The following is a 16053-nucleotide window of genomic DNA, read 5'->3' as shown; positions in this document are numbered from 1 at the left end:
CTAAAAGAGAACGACCATTATTTATAAATACTTATTCCTTGAAAAATATGATGAATCTAAAATTACTGGAATTTCATTTCTTTCTGTCGGATGAGCATTTGTTACATGATATCATCTGATTTTTCAAGCTCCCAAGATAGACTTTATTCTTTTCGCTGATCATAAAAAATATTTGTAGGATAAGCTCTTACCTATTTTATATGCCATTTTTCTATTTAAGTTTTCATTGTACTTATCCAAGTTGTTTTTTACAGTCTTCCATCCATGCTCATATTAGTGAAGAGCTGAGTTTGGTCATAAATTTTGGCTTTAATATGCACGTATACTTGTAGGATGTGGTATGAGGAGAAAGCCGACATATAGACGATGTAATTTGCGGTTCAACACGAAATTCACCTCAAATGTATGACATGTAGGTACACATCATACTCAAAAGACAATAGTCATCATCAGTATTATCCTTATTAAATAAATATCAACATCAGTTCTTTAATATATTTGCTATGGTTTACCTTTTATCAATATGATTCTTCTAAACTTTTTTGTATTTTCAATGATGCTCAATCTTATCTTAGTTCTGAATGTTTGATTTCTACTTCGACATCGACCAAGTTATAAGTAGCAACCAGAAAGTGAAGGATCTAGTTCTTTCTTTTTCTTATTTCTCTTTCAATCTACTTTTATGTGAATTCTGTAAGCATTCGCAATTTTTGTAGTTTTTGTTTGGAACCTCATTTCCTTGATCCCTAGCTTGAAAATAAGTTGGAGAAATATTTTTTTTATAAACTATAATAATGTTACAGATGCCAGCGAACAATTTTACATATCACAAAAGATTTATTTGCAATTTTGTATACCGAGAGAAAAAAATCTAGATCACATTTGAAATGGAAAAGAATGAATGAAATAAATAAATCTTTACAAAATGATATCATCAAGTATTAATGAATCTAGTGAAAACTATTTTGGAACAAATTGAATGACAATGGACAACAAGAGAAGAACATTTTTACGACAGTGGAAATTGTGTGAGAGTGTGGTGATTTTTTTAGTTGTTGTTTTATCAAGTGTAATTAAAAGTGATGCTGTGATAGTTTCGGCAACTGGTGGACCACCGAAACGTTGGTCGAGCTTAAACGCTAGTATTTTATCAAGTGATATTAACAGACGAATAGTCAAATTTGGTGTTATAGCTCCTGCTGATTCACACCATGAACAAAGTTTACCTAGGATTTTGCCAGCAGTTGAATTAGCTGTAAAAGCTGTGAGCTCACCAAAAGGCCCTCTACCAGGATGGAACATTTTTATTTCTTATCGTGATTCGAAGTGTTCTAGCACATATGGTTCTTTAGCTGCCTTTGATTTTTACATCAATAGAACAGCAGGTCATTTTTTATTTTTTTGATCCTCTTCAAGCTACATCTATTCCCTACTTCTCTCTTCAAACTAAAGAAAAAGTCTTGCAGCTTTTTCATAAAAATCATTTCTTTTTAAATCTACTTATTAAAACGATCAGGATGTTCGCTTGGAATGATTTAAAATTTAATTTTATTTTCAATTCACGAATGGAAATGAACTCTGTGAGAATAAGGAAATGAGAATTTAATTTGTTAATAGGTAATCGTTGCTACATAATCATTTATTAAACTCTGTGGTTAATATCGGTTTGATTAAATCTACATATAATGCAAGTAATGTGTAAGATCAGCAATTAATTGAAAATTTATTGAAAATAGACATCATTATCTTGATAATCACTATCATGACTTTCTATGAAGTGACAAAAATGACACGAATAGAAACAAAAATAAATACAACATTTAAATGACAAAGTCGATGTTTATTTCACGATTTTCTGCCAAGATCATTAACGTTCATGGTTATTGCGCTTGCTTATTACTCAGTAGAAGACGTAAATTCTACAATAACAGATATTGTGATGATAGCAGAAATGAGAGGATTTAATAAATTATTATCGGATTTATTATTATATGCTATACACATGAAACGAATTTCAATACTCGAAATATTATCTTTTCAATTAATTTCTATTTGAAAAAAAACAAAAAAAACATTAAATATTTTTTCTTTATATTTCAACAGTTACAATAAATGTTGAAAAAACAGCTTACAACAGTTAAATATAGAATTAAAAAATGTCATAAATAATAAAGTATACATTTTTTTTGTTGCATATTAATTAAACTGTTGGGAGAAAAATAAGTTAGCATATTGGATGAGTTTAAATTAATTGTAAACTTTTTTTAATTTAAATCTGAGCATACATGTATAATGCACAATAATGTGAAAAGTGATATCAGATATGAAATGATCTGCGACACATTTTATTAATTAATTTGTCAATATAATTTATTTGGTTGTTTGTGAGAAGATTATGAACATTTCTGGGCTTGATAGATACGATTTAATTATAAGTAAAATCACAGGAAATGTTGAAGTTATTATTCTTCATTCAATATGATTAGTTTTCTGATATGGTACTTGAAGGTTCCCTGCTGCTCGGTGATGGACAAATAATTATTTCGATGTCGATATAAAGTAAATATAACCAAAGAAGTAGTTAAATTTTTTTTATGCCAGATTTCTTTGAATGCACAACTTATATGGTCATTAAAAAAACGTTAATCTAAAGTAAATTAAATTGAATTTAATTCAGTGTTTTTGAACATTAACATTGATAAAGAAAAATTTATTTAAATGTTTTTTATTGAAAGAAAAGGTGTTAATAGTTAACATTTTTAATTAACTTCATAATGAATAATATAATTTACTGATGAAATATTATTTTACTTCTAAAAAAAAAATATAATCTTAAATATTCAAGTGAAAGTAAATTCTTTTGCTAAAATCATTTCACTCTAATTCGCAAAACAAGATTTTATTCGTGTATATTTATAACAAATCATCATTCTATTCATGAATACAAGTCTTTGAATTTATCTCTAGCAATATTATTATATAAAGATAACGTAGTTTAAAACAAGAGTAGAATACGAAATAGTTCTACTGACACACAGAATTTTTCGTTTATTTGATGTATTTTCTATTAATTAACAGCAAAAATGGATAAGATAAACTTAGCAATTTGTGTTGAATATAAAAATAATTAACTTAGGCGCCAAGAGAATTTGAAGAAAAAATAGAATTAAATAAGGGAGAAAATATTATTTTAGCGCGCAATTCTGTTCATAATTCCTCGTTAAATATCATCAATTAATCCAGCCAGACCCTTGGGAGAATGAATTGCGGTACGTTTGACGATGTAGACTATTTACAGTATTCTTTTAAGATAAACTAGAGACACTATCGCGTTATATTTGTTTCACCACAAATGATGTCATTCGCAGCTGTTGTTAGCCCTTTTAGAAAATACATTCGGTCACTCAACCAAAGTCTGTCTGACTTTATTATTTCTTTCTTTATCTTCTTCTTATTCTTCGGTTAGTTTTTTTAAATGACTTGACAAAGCTTAAATACCAACGTTAATTTGTTTAATTACTCATGACCAGACCGCTCTCTACTCTAGGTCAATTGAAAAAACCTTTATCTCTAATAAAGCACTTTCATTAACCCTGGGAAAGTGCATGATTTTTTGACAACAAAAAAAAGTTTAACCATCTTTATTATCAATTTTCACTTCTTTCTTCTACAAAATAGCAAATACTGCTACTATACAAAGATATTTATTTTTCTTCTGTTTCCTTTTTATTTTTGTAAGAAATATTCACTTTTTATAAATAAGGAAATATGAACGGATGGTAGATTTTTTCACTTCGTTATAATTTTATTTTCAGTCATTTTTTCCTCATCATAGTAGGGGAAAAAAAAAATTCATAAAATGGTAAAGTTATGGACACTGATTTTTTTCCAATTAAAAAATGCAAATATATCAATGTTTCTTTTTAAAGAGGAATATTATAAAATGAAGTAATTAGTTTCATACAATATATTGCCATCCACTAGATTCATTTGCTGGTACTTGTCAGTGTCGATGAGCTCTTAGAGCTTCAAAATGTCTAGATAATTTAATAATCCCATCATTCAGCTGATTTTATTGATACTTTGATTAAGCTTATAGAATTTAAAAGCTTGCTAATCACATCGAATCAGCATGTAAAAGAATATCAACTAGTCAATTACATAAATTAAATTTTATTTTATGGCTTTCTATTGTTAATTATAAAAAGACATCAATAATAAAATTATCTCACTAACATGATAATTATGCAATATATTGTGATCAATCGATAAAGATAATAGAATGTTTTAACAATAATTGCTCTTCACAAATGAAAGTTCATTAGAGTTTAACGTTATTCATCAACCATTGCCATTATTTAGGTCTTAATTAATTTTCTATTGTTAATCACAGAGAAATGTATTTATTCTTTTTCTGCTTTTACTTGTTAGTTCTTTCCAAGTTAAAAAAGCACAAAAACTGATCAACGTTGACAAAATAAGTGGACTTATACATCAATCCCTCTGGAGTTTACAGTCAAATCGCATCGTAAATCTACTAAAAATCAATAATCTGTATTCTTGTTCAGAAATTGGAGGATTTTATTTTGTTAGAAGATCAAAGCTGCTTTATTTTGCTGTTCATTTCTTTTTTCAAGGGGATTTTAGTAATTATTCGTTAAATAATGATAAGCAAAACTTAAACATTTAAAAAAATGTTTTATAAATAAATCTTTATCTCAAGATAGTTTATTTTATCAAGCTCCTAGGTGGAATCAGGTTAAAAAATAATTAAACATGTTTTTAAACACTTTATTGTAACTGTCAGATGAACATTGCATTAAAATGCCTCTAAGCAATCTGAAAAAGAACAAAACAAAAGCGGATAGAATCTGTTGAATATTGTTCTAGAAGCTGGGAAATATGATGGAGGTAGAAGTTTGCTTGAAGTGGATGTCAATAGAAAATATAAGTTAAAATCCAGTGGAAAGTAATGATGAGATGTAGTTGGAGATGATCATTGGTGACTAGCTTAGAAGTGGAGAATCCTGTTGAGGACAGTGAAAACCCCAGGCAATCTTATAAACTTTATCTTCTGCTATTTACATGAATGGATCAACTGGACTGAGTATCCAACTCATCTTTTACAATAGTTGTCAAGATATTCCCCGAACTGGATAACATCATTGAATTGATGAAAAATTGCTTCAGACTTTTAAAATGGAAAGAAGCATTCTTTTTCTTATATCTAAAGATGGTAAATCTATTTTAAAGTAATTCAATTATTTAAAGAATGGCACTGAGTTTAGAAAGTTTTAAAATACTTTAAGAAGAAGGAAGTAAAGATCAAAAACAGTGAAACTGAAAAATTCTGTAATTAAATTTTGTGTGACTTTGAAATTATGCTACAAAGTAGTTAAACTTCCCTACAAGTGTTACAGCACTTGTTGCGGAGTTTAAAACAACAAGAATTATTAAATTGTGAGGGAACGGCTTTTACAGTAATTTATTATTTAAGAGTTATTTTATGATAACTGAATTTCTCTTAGTTTTATATTTCTTCAAAAATTCTTTCACTACTTGTTTTAGATTTATAATTTAAATCAGTGTCAATCCAACAGTAGAAAGATTTTTTATTTTTGTGAACTGATTTATTTTACATTCAAATCCAAACTAATAGTAAATTCCATGTCCATAAATATCATGTGGAATTGATTTTGAATATTTTTTTTATATTTATTGCGATTATTTTTGTGGTATTGAATTATTGGTGGTTATAGAGATTCGATAGCAAACAGTAAAATTCTCTTTCCATAAAGCAAAAAATATAAATTGTTAAAAGTCAATTAAATCTCATAAAATGCATCATTTTTGGTATGGCAATGGATCGATCAATCAAAAAATAGGATCTACAATAAAGCAAGCGAGCATCCTGATATCTTAAGTAGTCTCCTTTACCCATCAGTATTTTCCTATCACTTAACTTCAACTCGTTGACGAGTAAATGCTTCTGTTTCCAAACAATAGACGCATTTTTGGGTCCTATTTGTGATTATGCGATTGCTCCGGTGGCTCGTTATGCTGGCGTTTGGGGAATCCCCGTATTGACAACTGGAGGCCAAGCAGATGCATTTCGCCACAAAGGGGAGCATTATCCAACTCTAACACGAATGATGGGATCGCATCGTCTCGTTGGCGAAGCTCTACGGCACATTCTCCAGGGTTTCGGTTGGACTACTGCGGCCCTCATTTACCACAATCATGCTATGGAGAGTAGTAAAGGCCATTCTGAGTGTCACTTCACTCTCAGTGCGGTATTTTCAGCTCTTAACAAGACCTCCGTACACAAGAGCTTCAATCAAGAGACCAACAATATAAATGACTACCGGAATCTCCTCACATTCGTCTCTCAATCAGCTCGAAGTAAGTTTCTTCTCATTGTTAGAAGACACAATATCTTTCATATTATATAAAATAAATTTTGTTCTAAGATATGCAAAAGCTTCAAAATAATGAGATGAATTCTCTATAGAATGTATCTGTATGCTCTTTCGTTATTTTATGCTATTCTTAAAAATGTGGTTTAGTTCAGATGTTCTTTATAATAAGAGTTCCAGAGATAAGCAAAAAGATTCACTGTTTTAAGTTGAAATGTTTGTTTTCTATAACAAAAAATCATGTTGAGCTTTTTTTTATTAAATAGTTTTATCTCAATATTTATTTGAATTGAAACAAATCCAACATTTATTAATTTATTTTATTGTGGTTAATAATCATTTATTTTTAGACACATCAAGTCTAGTCTGTCAGCTCCAAACTCTTTGTTTTTGAATCAACAAAAAATATTCATGGAACCAAGTTCATTGCATCCACCAGCTCATCCGAAAATTTTTGGACAATGATTTCATTTCTTGTTACTGTATAAAACAATGATGGCATTGATATTTTGATTTTGGAATGTTTATGGAAATTAATTAAAGCTCTGCTATTTTGTTGATTGAATTTATGAAATGATCATACCATAAATAATATTTATGAGTTTTGGAAAGGATGAACAATTCTCTTCTTTCTTCTTCAATTCGACTGACACTTTTTTATCACTGGCTATGAATGCTAAGAATAAGCTGTATATCACATGGAACCATAAATTGCAAAATGCTAAATTTATGGAACCATTTTGTCTTAGTAGCATTGAGAATTTTATTTTCCTCTTCATATCTCTTCAGCCAACTGTATTTTCATTCTTTTTTTATTTCATTCCGATTATTCTTCATACATGTAGGCGAACTACAGGAACTTTGCTGAAGAGGACAAGATATAAATATTCTGTCGATTGCTCTGATGACGTCTGATAAATTTCTATGAATATATCATATACTTTATTGATAGATCATGATTCTTTTGCTAATACCTTTACCTTTTAATTCTTCAAAAATATCCAGCTAAATAATAGCCAACTTTATTTAGACAATTAATGATGCTGCTATTTTAACTTTTCAAACATAAACCCGATAATGAAGTGTCTTATTTCATATTCTCATTTTACTTTAGGTCAAAGTTAACACTTTGTAATAAACTCGTTGGCTTTATAGCTTTCGATCTTTAGTGGTTTTTTACATTCTTTTTTACTCTTGTGATTCCCTTCAATACATTCTAAAATAATACTTTCTTCATTTTGAATGTTTTCTTTTAATTAAAAAAATTTATTTTTCATTAGTTTTCATCACTTGATAAGTTTAAGAATTGAACAAAAACATAATTTTCAATTCCTATTTGTGTTTCTTTTTTTTTTTTTAATAAAATAAGTTAAAATGATGTACATGAAAACCCTTTGGAGATAAAAAAGAGTCATTAGATTTTTTGTCAATCAGATATTTTTTACTACTACTGTGATCCAGTTGGAATTTTTGCTTGTCATGGCGTAGTCTACTAGAGTCCATTACTTTCAAAAAGAAAACTTTAAAGTTTAGTCACACAATCATATCTATCACACTAAAAAAGCACGGTTGATACATTAATAAATCAATAATGATAACAAAGATTATGTTGAAACAATATTGAACAAATTCGGTCCAGCCATTTTTTTTTAACAATTCTATATTGTTTATTAAAATTTCTATTTTTTTATAAACAATTAAAAATGGTTTTAATTTATTCAATTGTTATGACTATGATTATATTTGACAAATGTCAATAAAATATTATTATAAATAATTTGATTAAACAATTGTATATTGTTTATAACAATAGCAATTTGTTGTAATCAAAAAAACCAAAAGATGACAAAGTGTGCCCAGATCTGTTTTTTTGATTCAAAAATGATGAAAAATTTTGATAGATTTTATTAATAGTATTATTATTGATCATGAATTGATTATCATTAGAGATCAATTGTCATTCATTTAAGTGTTTCTAAGTTACCTTAGAAACTCATCAATGCTTTATCTTTCGTAGATCTTGACATAAGCGAGCGCGTCAACAGTGCTTGGGGTAAGTCCCAAAGTTGCAAGCCATTATCTATTTTCCTAATTATTTTTCTTCAAGTGTAACAGTCACCTTTCTCTTCTCTTCCTCACGGATTATTTTTGGTTTCTTCATCTCACTTTATCTGATGCACGTTTGTCTATCAGTCTGCCTTGAAAGTGTTTTGACATAGTAGATAAACCCCAGACAGAGTCAGACAGAAACTTGTAATGTTATTAAATCGAACTCAATATTTACATTCACTTGCTTATCACTATAGAGATTGTACATTAGCTCCAACTTCTCTTTCAAGAGCTGAGCAAGCAACTATAAATAAATATTATTTAACTTCTAATTAATTAATATACCTCTTAAGGATTATATTTATCACAAGAAATGATGATTATGTTTAAAGAGTCCATCTCTTACTTCAAATTCCCCTCACATTCCATTCCATCCTCATTCACGACATTCTTGGCTTTCACTGAAGCTCATTTAATCGCAGAGACTACAATAAAACCTCTCACAAGTGTTGTCAGAGTACACGGGAAACCCTCGTTACTTTCCGGTAGTTGCAGCAGCTGGTCTACGAGTCCCGTCAGGCTGAAAGAGGGTGAGGGACCAACAGTTACAGCCAACATGTCTATAATAAGCTTCCCTTGTGGCCCTTGGACTTGAGTCTTACTTTATTTTTAACTCACGTTTTCTCACTTTCATTTTCTCTTTCTGCTAGGCTTAACCCTTTTTCTTCATTTCTTCACTCACGTAGTCTAGATATTTATCCCATTTTTCCCTTTTTTTTTTACTGCAAATGTAGCTGGAGAAAACGTTTAATTTTTTATTCTTTGATCCTTATCCAAAGGGATGAAGATATTTTGATACCAAAGAATTTATGGTTTTTGATAATTATGTGACAATGAAAAATGATCTAGATCTATTGAGAATTTTTTACGTGACTTGAAAAATATTAAGAAATTAATTAAAACTAATAGTTGTGAATGGTTTCAAGTTAGATATGAATAAGAAAAAGGGAAAGGTTAAGGCAAGGTTGATAATATTTCAGGAGGGAGAATAAAATTCTTCACTAAATGATGATCATCTCATATCGACTGTCAAATTTTAAGTTAGGGGAGATTGGTTAGTGTGCTAGGGGAAATATGAAATTTAGTGAATATTAGCTGTCTTGAAGTATTTAGCTATGGGGTTTTTTTCCGCTCCAGGACCTCATGGTTATTTTATTCAGTGAATAAATACATCCTGGAATCAGCAGGAAATAGGTTCGTTTTATGAGGATATTGATGGTTATATTGCTGGACACTGCAAAAATAGGGTGACTCCTGTGCTAGAGTGTGAAATGAATTTCCTAGAAAAAATTGGCTGTTAATATTTTCAAATCACCTTATTGGGCTTTTTATCTTAGTCAATGAATCTTGAGATAATTAAGGAGAAGACAAATTGTCTTCAACGTTCAAGTCTGTTTAAGTTCTATAATCGATCGATAAAAACATAAGAAACAACTGTGAGAAAAGATTGCGTTTGGTGATAAAGTTTGACTTTTTTCGTTTAACTTTGTTCATCTAAACTTTCCCTTTTGTTTTAAGAGTTCTTTTATAAGTTCTGAGTACTTACCACTTTTTCTATCATCGATGATAATATTTCTCCATTATCATCTTTCAGGAAGAAAAATAACAGCAAGTGGATTGTAGACTTGTTCTTTTATTTTAAAATATTTATTTAAGGAAAAATATTGAAACTTTATTGCTATATTATAGTTTAAATTTGCTCTTGAGTTGGCAAAAAAAATTTTTAGATACGTCCACTGATGTTTGCTCGGGGGAACTCTTTTTATCTTTTAAAGACTATCGTTCTGCTCTGAGAGCTCTCGATCTGAGAAAGACTGCGGATATACGGATGTTGGATACTAAAAGGATAAAAGTTTTTTATCTTTTAATTCAATGTCTTAACCAGCATTTAAGTAATTTTATTGATCAACTTAATGTGATTGTCATTTGAATTACAAATATTATTCAATAAAAATAATAAATAAAATATTTAGAACAAATATTTTATAAATTGTGTACTAATATTGATATTTATTTATAAAATTTATCTTAACAAGTATTTATTTAACTGAATATATATATATTCTAGGAACCAAATTGCAGACTAACTCCTCTTTTTACTTTGAGTAAAAAAATTCTCAGCATGTTGTGTCAACAGAATGTTTCCTTTCCTGTAACTTTTGCTGTTCTAAATCCTACTAGTCTGCCAATTAAAATAGTCCATTCGTCGATGTGACGAGTCGTAAACGTTTTACGACGGTGTCTTGGGATAAATGTTTATCATTTGAGTACGTCGATCGACCATGGTATATTATTAGCCATTATTTTCTATGAAAAAAGTGTAGAAATGGAGTTGACACAGTTCTAGACATGTTTAAAAAATGAAAGCATGTGAAATATTAAGATAAAAGTAGCTCGATATTCTTTGACAGCAAAATCACGTTTCTCTCTAGTAATCCAATAGTTTTTGTAAAGAGAAAAATGTTGCCCGAGGTCACGATCAAATAAAAGTCGCTATTCATCGTGTCTCAACTTTAAACGATAAATTTATAACTTTTTCTTAAAAAAAAAATATTGCTCTTTTTCAATGAATTAATTGATTAATTGAATAGAATAAATATTTTTGTCAAAAGCACTTGGTTTCATTGTCAAATTGAAGTTTCTTGTGACAGTTTCATATTGATTAGAAGCATATGGTTATGATGGAGCATGAGAAGTCAAGCTTGTCAGTATCCAGTGGGGAATTATTTGTATCAAAAGATCTAACATAGAGGAACAAAAGCCCCACTTTGCTTTAGAGACTAACTAGGAAGACAGGTTTGATGCCTTTGAGTTTGAGATGTTGGTCTCAAAGACATGTGACTTGAAATAAGTCAAGAAGATGTATGCTAGAACAAAGGTAACCAAGTAGAAATACTACTTTCAAGTTTCAAATTTTTAATTATTCTATGTTTTAGAACAAAAAATATTCTTCCATTCACATGTTTAAAACAATTTTCTCATCCTCATGCATAAAAGTGCTACGCATATTAGTCAAACTATCTCTGATCCTCCAATTCTTTCATACTTAATCAAGCGTGGTTCCGTGTTATTTATAGTTCAAGAGTCAGCTGTTATAAAAATCGAAACATAAAAGGGTACATTTACGATAAAGATAGTGATATCGACACCTTACACATGACTAGACAAGTTGAAATGAGAAATGCTTACATTTTCTTCTTACAACTCAAACAGATAAGAGTTTCATCTACCAACATTTTCACTTCTGACTAGTACAAGAAGATGTCGGAAAGAATGTTCACTGGACAGACATTGAATTTGATTGAATAGGGAGCAAGGGAATTTCGTCTTCACACAATAACACAATATATTTGAATGTATTCTAAAAAGTATATATATATTCAACAGCATAATACACTACTTTTCAGTAATATGTCAAGCGAAAATACATTATTCCAAATAAGATAGTCTATTATGAATAGTTCTAAAAAAATATCCTTTTCCATTACCATAATTTATTGATTTATTTTTGTTGCAGTTGTTGTAATGTGTGCAAATTCAACCACAGTACGAGAGATACTTTTAGCTGCTGAAGAACTTGGAATGGTTGATTCAGGGGAATACGTATTTTTCTCTATAGAACTTTCCTCAAGGTGGGTTTATAATTTTAAATTATTCATAATTTCATAGAATATTTGTTTTAATAAAAAAACTTCTTCACTATAAAACCTAGCTGGGTGATAAAGAAGTTTGTATTCTTGGAGCAAACGCTCCATGTAGCCTTTATTGGATCAAGCTAGACATATAGATAAAGACCTTTCTGCAATGTGTGTTACATGGCTTTTGTATGACAAGTTGGAGCTTTCTACGTTTGCAAACTCAATAGTATTTACGAAACACGTTGACGAAATTTACCAAGCATGAAAATTGAGTTATCATAGACTTATTCATGTTATTTGAACTATTAGATAAATCAGTAAAGTTCGATTCACTAGCTTAACCAAACTTGTTTAATGTCTACAATCTACTTATCAACTGGAACATTATGTGACTCTATATTATAACAGTTTATTCAACTAAGCTTTTTGTTCTAAATTAAAACCATCATCACAGATCAGTAAATGACTTTTGAAGTCCATATTATCATTTGTGACTAGAATTATTTTTTTTAGGAGTTTTTCAGTGTTTATTAATCAATCAATATTAATTTTATGCATGATTATGTGTTAGCCATTCATATTATCTTCGTCTTCCTGAATTTCATTACGATCTCATTATACAATTTGCCTGTATGCATGTTCGATATTGCGTAAATTGCTTATTTAATCCATTCTGAACGTGTTTTGTGCAGCTTGTAATTATATTGCTGTAAATTAGTAGTTAATTAAAATTAATCCTTTCTTTTAATCTTTTTAACAAGATTTTATAGAGATAGTGATTCATTTTTCATTTATGTCAACATCAATTTATAAAATTGAATTTATTGTGATGTAATTATATGCAAAGAGAACTGCATGGTATAATGAAATAATATTTCATATAGAATAAAAAATTTTAATATAATTTACAGACATTGTTTTTCAATTATTAAATTTATAATAAATGGTAATTGAATTTCATTTACTATTCATTAATTTTACTTCGTTAGTGCTGTAAAGATGAAATAAATATTGATAGTGTTAACGATCTCTATAATTTTTTACTTTTCTGTTTGTTCTCAGTATGAAGTACCATATTCACTGATAGAGGTTTTTTTTACTAACAAAAATTTACTTGAACTAATAAAGAATTCACTCAATTTTGGATTCAAATATTTGCTACATACTCTCATCAATGCATCTGCATACTCGTCAGTAACGAAATACAATTGATCTACATAGAGATTCATCCATTTAAATATTGAAATTTTTTAAAATTTATCTTTCTTTAATACCTCAACTGCAAATAATTTAAAAAAAAGAACTCTTTGTGAAAACAATTTTCAAATGGGCAATAAATCAATTATTTTACATATGATTTAAATAATATTTTTATAATAAAGAAATAAGACAATTTTTTTTTTTTCTAGTGACAATAATTCAAAAGAACCTTGGAGAATGGAAGGAGACACTGATGAGCGTAATGAGAAAGCAAGGAAAGCATATCAAGCTTTATTAACAGTAACAGCTCGTACACCAGACAATGAGGAATATTTGAATTTCTCCCGCGAAGTTAAGTCACTTGCACAAAGAAAGTACAACTACACATTTGGGAATAGTTCACTGTCAACATTTGTAGCAGCTTTTTATGATGCTGTATTTCTTTTTGCTCTTGCGTTGAAGGAAAGTCTTCCAGAAATACCAGAAGAAGTCAACTTGGATGGTGGAAATTTAACAAGAAGAATGTGGGGTAAAAGTTTTAAAGGTAAGATAAAAGGAATAATTATACACTTTTTATTTTTATCATTGAATCTTTCCAATTTATTGGATGATTTTTTGTTAATACTTATGACACTGAATTACTAGGGTGTTTCATTCATTTTCTGGTAAATTTATTATCTTCGCAAAGCCTAATAAGATTTATGTTAGAGTATCATCACTGATACTGATGGATCTTAATGTGTATCATTGTGGTTGAGCTCAAAGTATATTTTGTATAGGAGGGACAGTAACACAAAACATTTGACTCATATGAAGCGTAAAATAACCAAGGGGAAATCTTGGTTTTTTTAGGACTGACTGTGTACACATCCATAATTTATCAATTTTCTCTTTTCCGCAAAAATGTACAAAAAATATAAAATAAATAAATATAAATTACAATAGTAGAAATAAAAGTAGAATGATAGCCACCAGTAAGTTGTTCAATTGTGAAAATATATTTATTATTTGAATAATATTCAACTGAAACCTCAAATAAAATAATAATGATTATTCAGATGATAAAAGGTTGAAAGTTCATTGAATTTAATGGAATAGTTTAAATGTTTGTTCCTATCAAGCAAATAAAATTACAACTTTGCTATTAGTAGAACTTGTTTAAATTTAACACGATTTATTATTATCTGATAAAACTTTTATTTTACAAACAACTTAATTAATAAGTTTTTTTCTAAATCATAAATTCAATCATTGAAAAATTCCTTTTTTATTGTAGAATAGAATATCTTTCAACAAACTTCTAATTCTATATGCAAAATTATTCATGCAGGATGAGAAGCATAATTGAACGAGTAAGCTGTAGTAGAGATTGAATTAAGACCTCACTAATCGATGGATTATTTTTCCAGGCATCACAGGAGACGTAAATATTGATGAGAACGGTGATAGAATAGCGGATTATTCATTACTAGACATGGATCCAATAACATCTAAATTTGAGGTAAATCAGACAAAACATCTAAATTTCTATGTCGACATATAAATTAGTTAGAGCAGATTAAGCTCCAATTAATTAATGTCTGTTAACCTACCCTATAATCGTTGAATCAGAATCTACTAAGCAAACTTCTCCACAACAGAGAACGAACATAGTCATCATGATAGCTAATCAAAGCTAAACGTTTATCTTCTCTTGTTCTAGATTGTGGCGAATTACTACGGAGCAAACAAAACCTTGGAATACGTACCAGGTAAGCGAATTCATTGGTCTGGTGGGAGGTTGGAGCCACCTCCTGATACACCAAAATGTGGTTACGATGGCTCTTTATGTCCAGATAACAGTAAGTACTTATCCAGTTTTTTTTATTTTGCCATGCATTTTGTAGTCTTGAAAACAAAATAAATTAACGGGATTTTTTTAATACAGCTTTGCCGGGCTATGCTATCCTGTCCATTGTTCTCAGTTCTATTGTCGTTGGACTCGTAGTGGCTTCAGTCATCATCTACAGGTGAGGATAACAATTTTCATGGGTAAATGTTCAGTTGTGTGAATGCACAAAAATACGCTAGTCACGATTCGACCCAGTTTATCTGTCAATATTACTTTGAATCTATATTACATTTTTTCAACATTCATGAGAAAATTCAAGCTTTGAGATGCTCAGCTTTTTTATCAAGAGTTGTGAATTCATGATTTTTTTTTAGAAGATTCTTACGTTATTAATTTTTTTTGACTGAGTATGAAGAAATGGAACAAAGGTTTTTTGAGAAAAAATTTTATCAAAAATTGATGTTCCCCTATCTATTATTCTGCTTATTGGCTTTGGAAAAATTTTCTTTGATGTTTTAAAAATCTCTAATTTCTGACAAATTACCTCTTAACATTTTTTCATCATCGAGTTGTATAATACGAATTCTTTGAAATTTTATCCTAAAATTAGGTATTCTTCTTTCCTTTACTATTTTTTTTTTTTCGATCACCTTCAACAAAAAATGAACTTCGTGCTTCTGAACTCGACCTTAATATTAAATTTAACGAATGATCACTTATTGCACAGTTATGTGAATTGAATTTTTTAATAAAAATATTCATTACCACTTTTAATGATCATTGCTTGAATGAGCTATTTTAAAGATGTCATTTTCAGCTGAAATTTACATTTGTTTAAAATACATTTGAAACATTTTCA

The 16053-nt window shown here is 29.1% G+C and overlaps 1 protein-coding gene across 4 annotated transcripts in view; it reads left to right on the top strand.

The window, feature by feature from the left end:
* The window catches only part of LOC118067775 (atrial natriuretic peptide receptor 1-like), a 53756-nt gene that overhangs the window by 6025 nt on the left and 31678 nt on the right, over positions 1–16053 (top strand). For 2 of the 4 annotated variants that reach the window (XR_004690426.1, XM_035084708.1), the window contains exons 1-7: positions 962–1385; positions 6007–6402; positions 12043–12157; positions 13573–13907; positions 14773–14864; positions 15066–15204; positions 15291–15372. Coding sequence is in view for 3 of the 4 variants with exons in the window: in XM_035084708.1 (XP_034940599.1) it covers positions 980–1385; positions 6007–6402; positions 12043–12157; positions 13573–13907; positions 14773–14864; positions 15066–15204; positions 15291–15372 (1565 nt within the window). In the remaining variant the exon portion in view is untranslated. Of the gene's footprint in view, positions 1–961; positions 1386–6006; positions 6403–12042; positions 12158–13572; positions 13908–14772; positions 14865–15065; positions 15205–15290; positions 15373–16053 lie in introns of those variants that run through there. The other 2 variants (XM_035084710.1, XM_035084709.1) reach the window with 1 other exon arrangement.

This window comes from Chelonus insularis, unplaced genomic scaffold (genome assembly GCF_013357705.1).
Source record: "Chelonus insularis isolate UGA/USDA-ARS -01 unplaced genomic scaffold, ASM1335770v1 contig_397_pilon, whole genome shotgun sequence".
Lineage (NCBI taxonomy): Eukaryota > Metazoa > Arthropoda > Insecta > Hymenoptera > Braconidae > Chelonus > Chelonus insularis.
The sequence above is the reverse complement of the archived record's forward strand: the minus strand, read 5'-3'. Positions and strand labels throughout refer to the sequence as shown.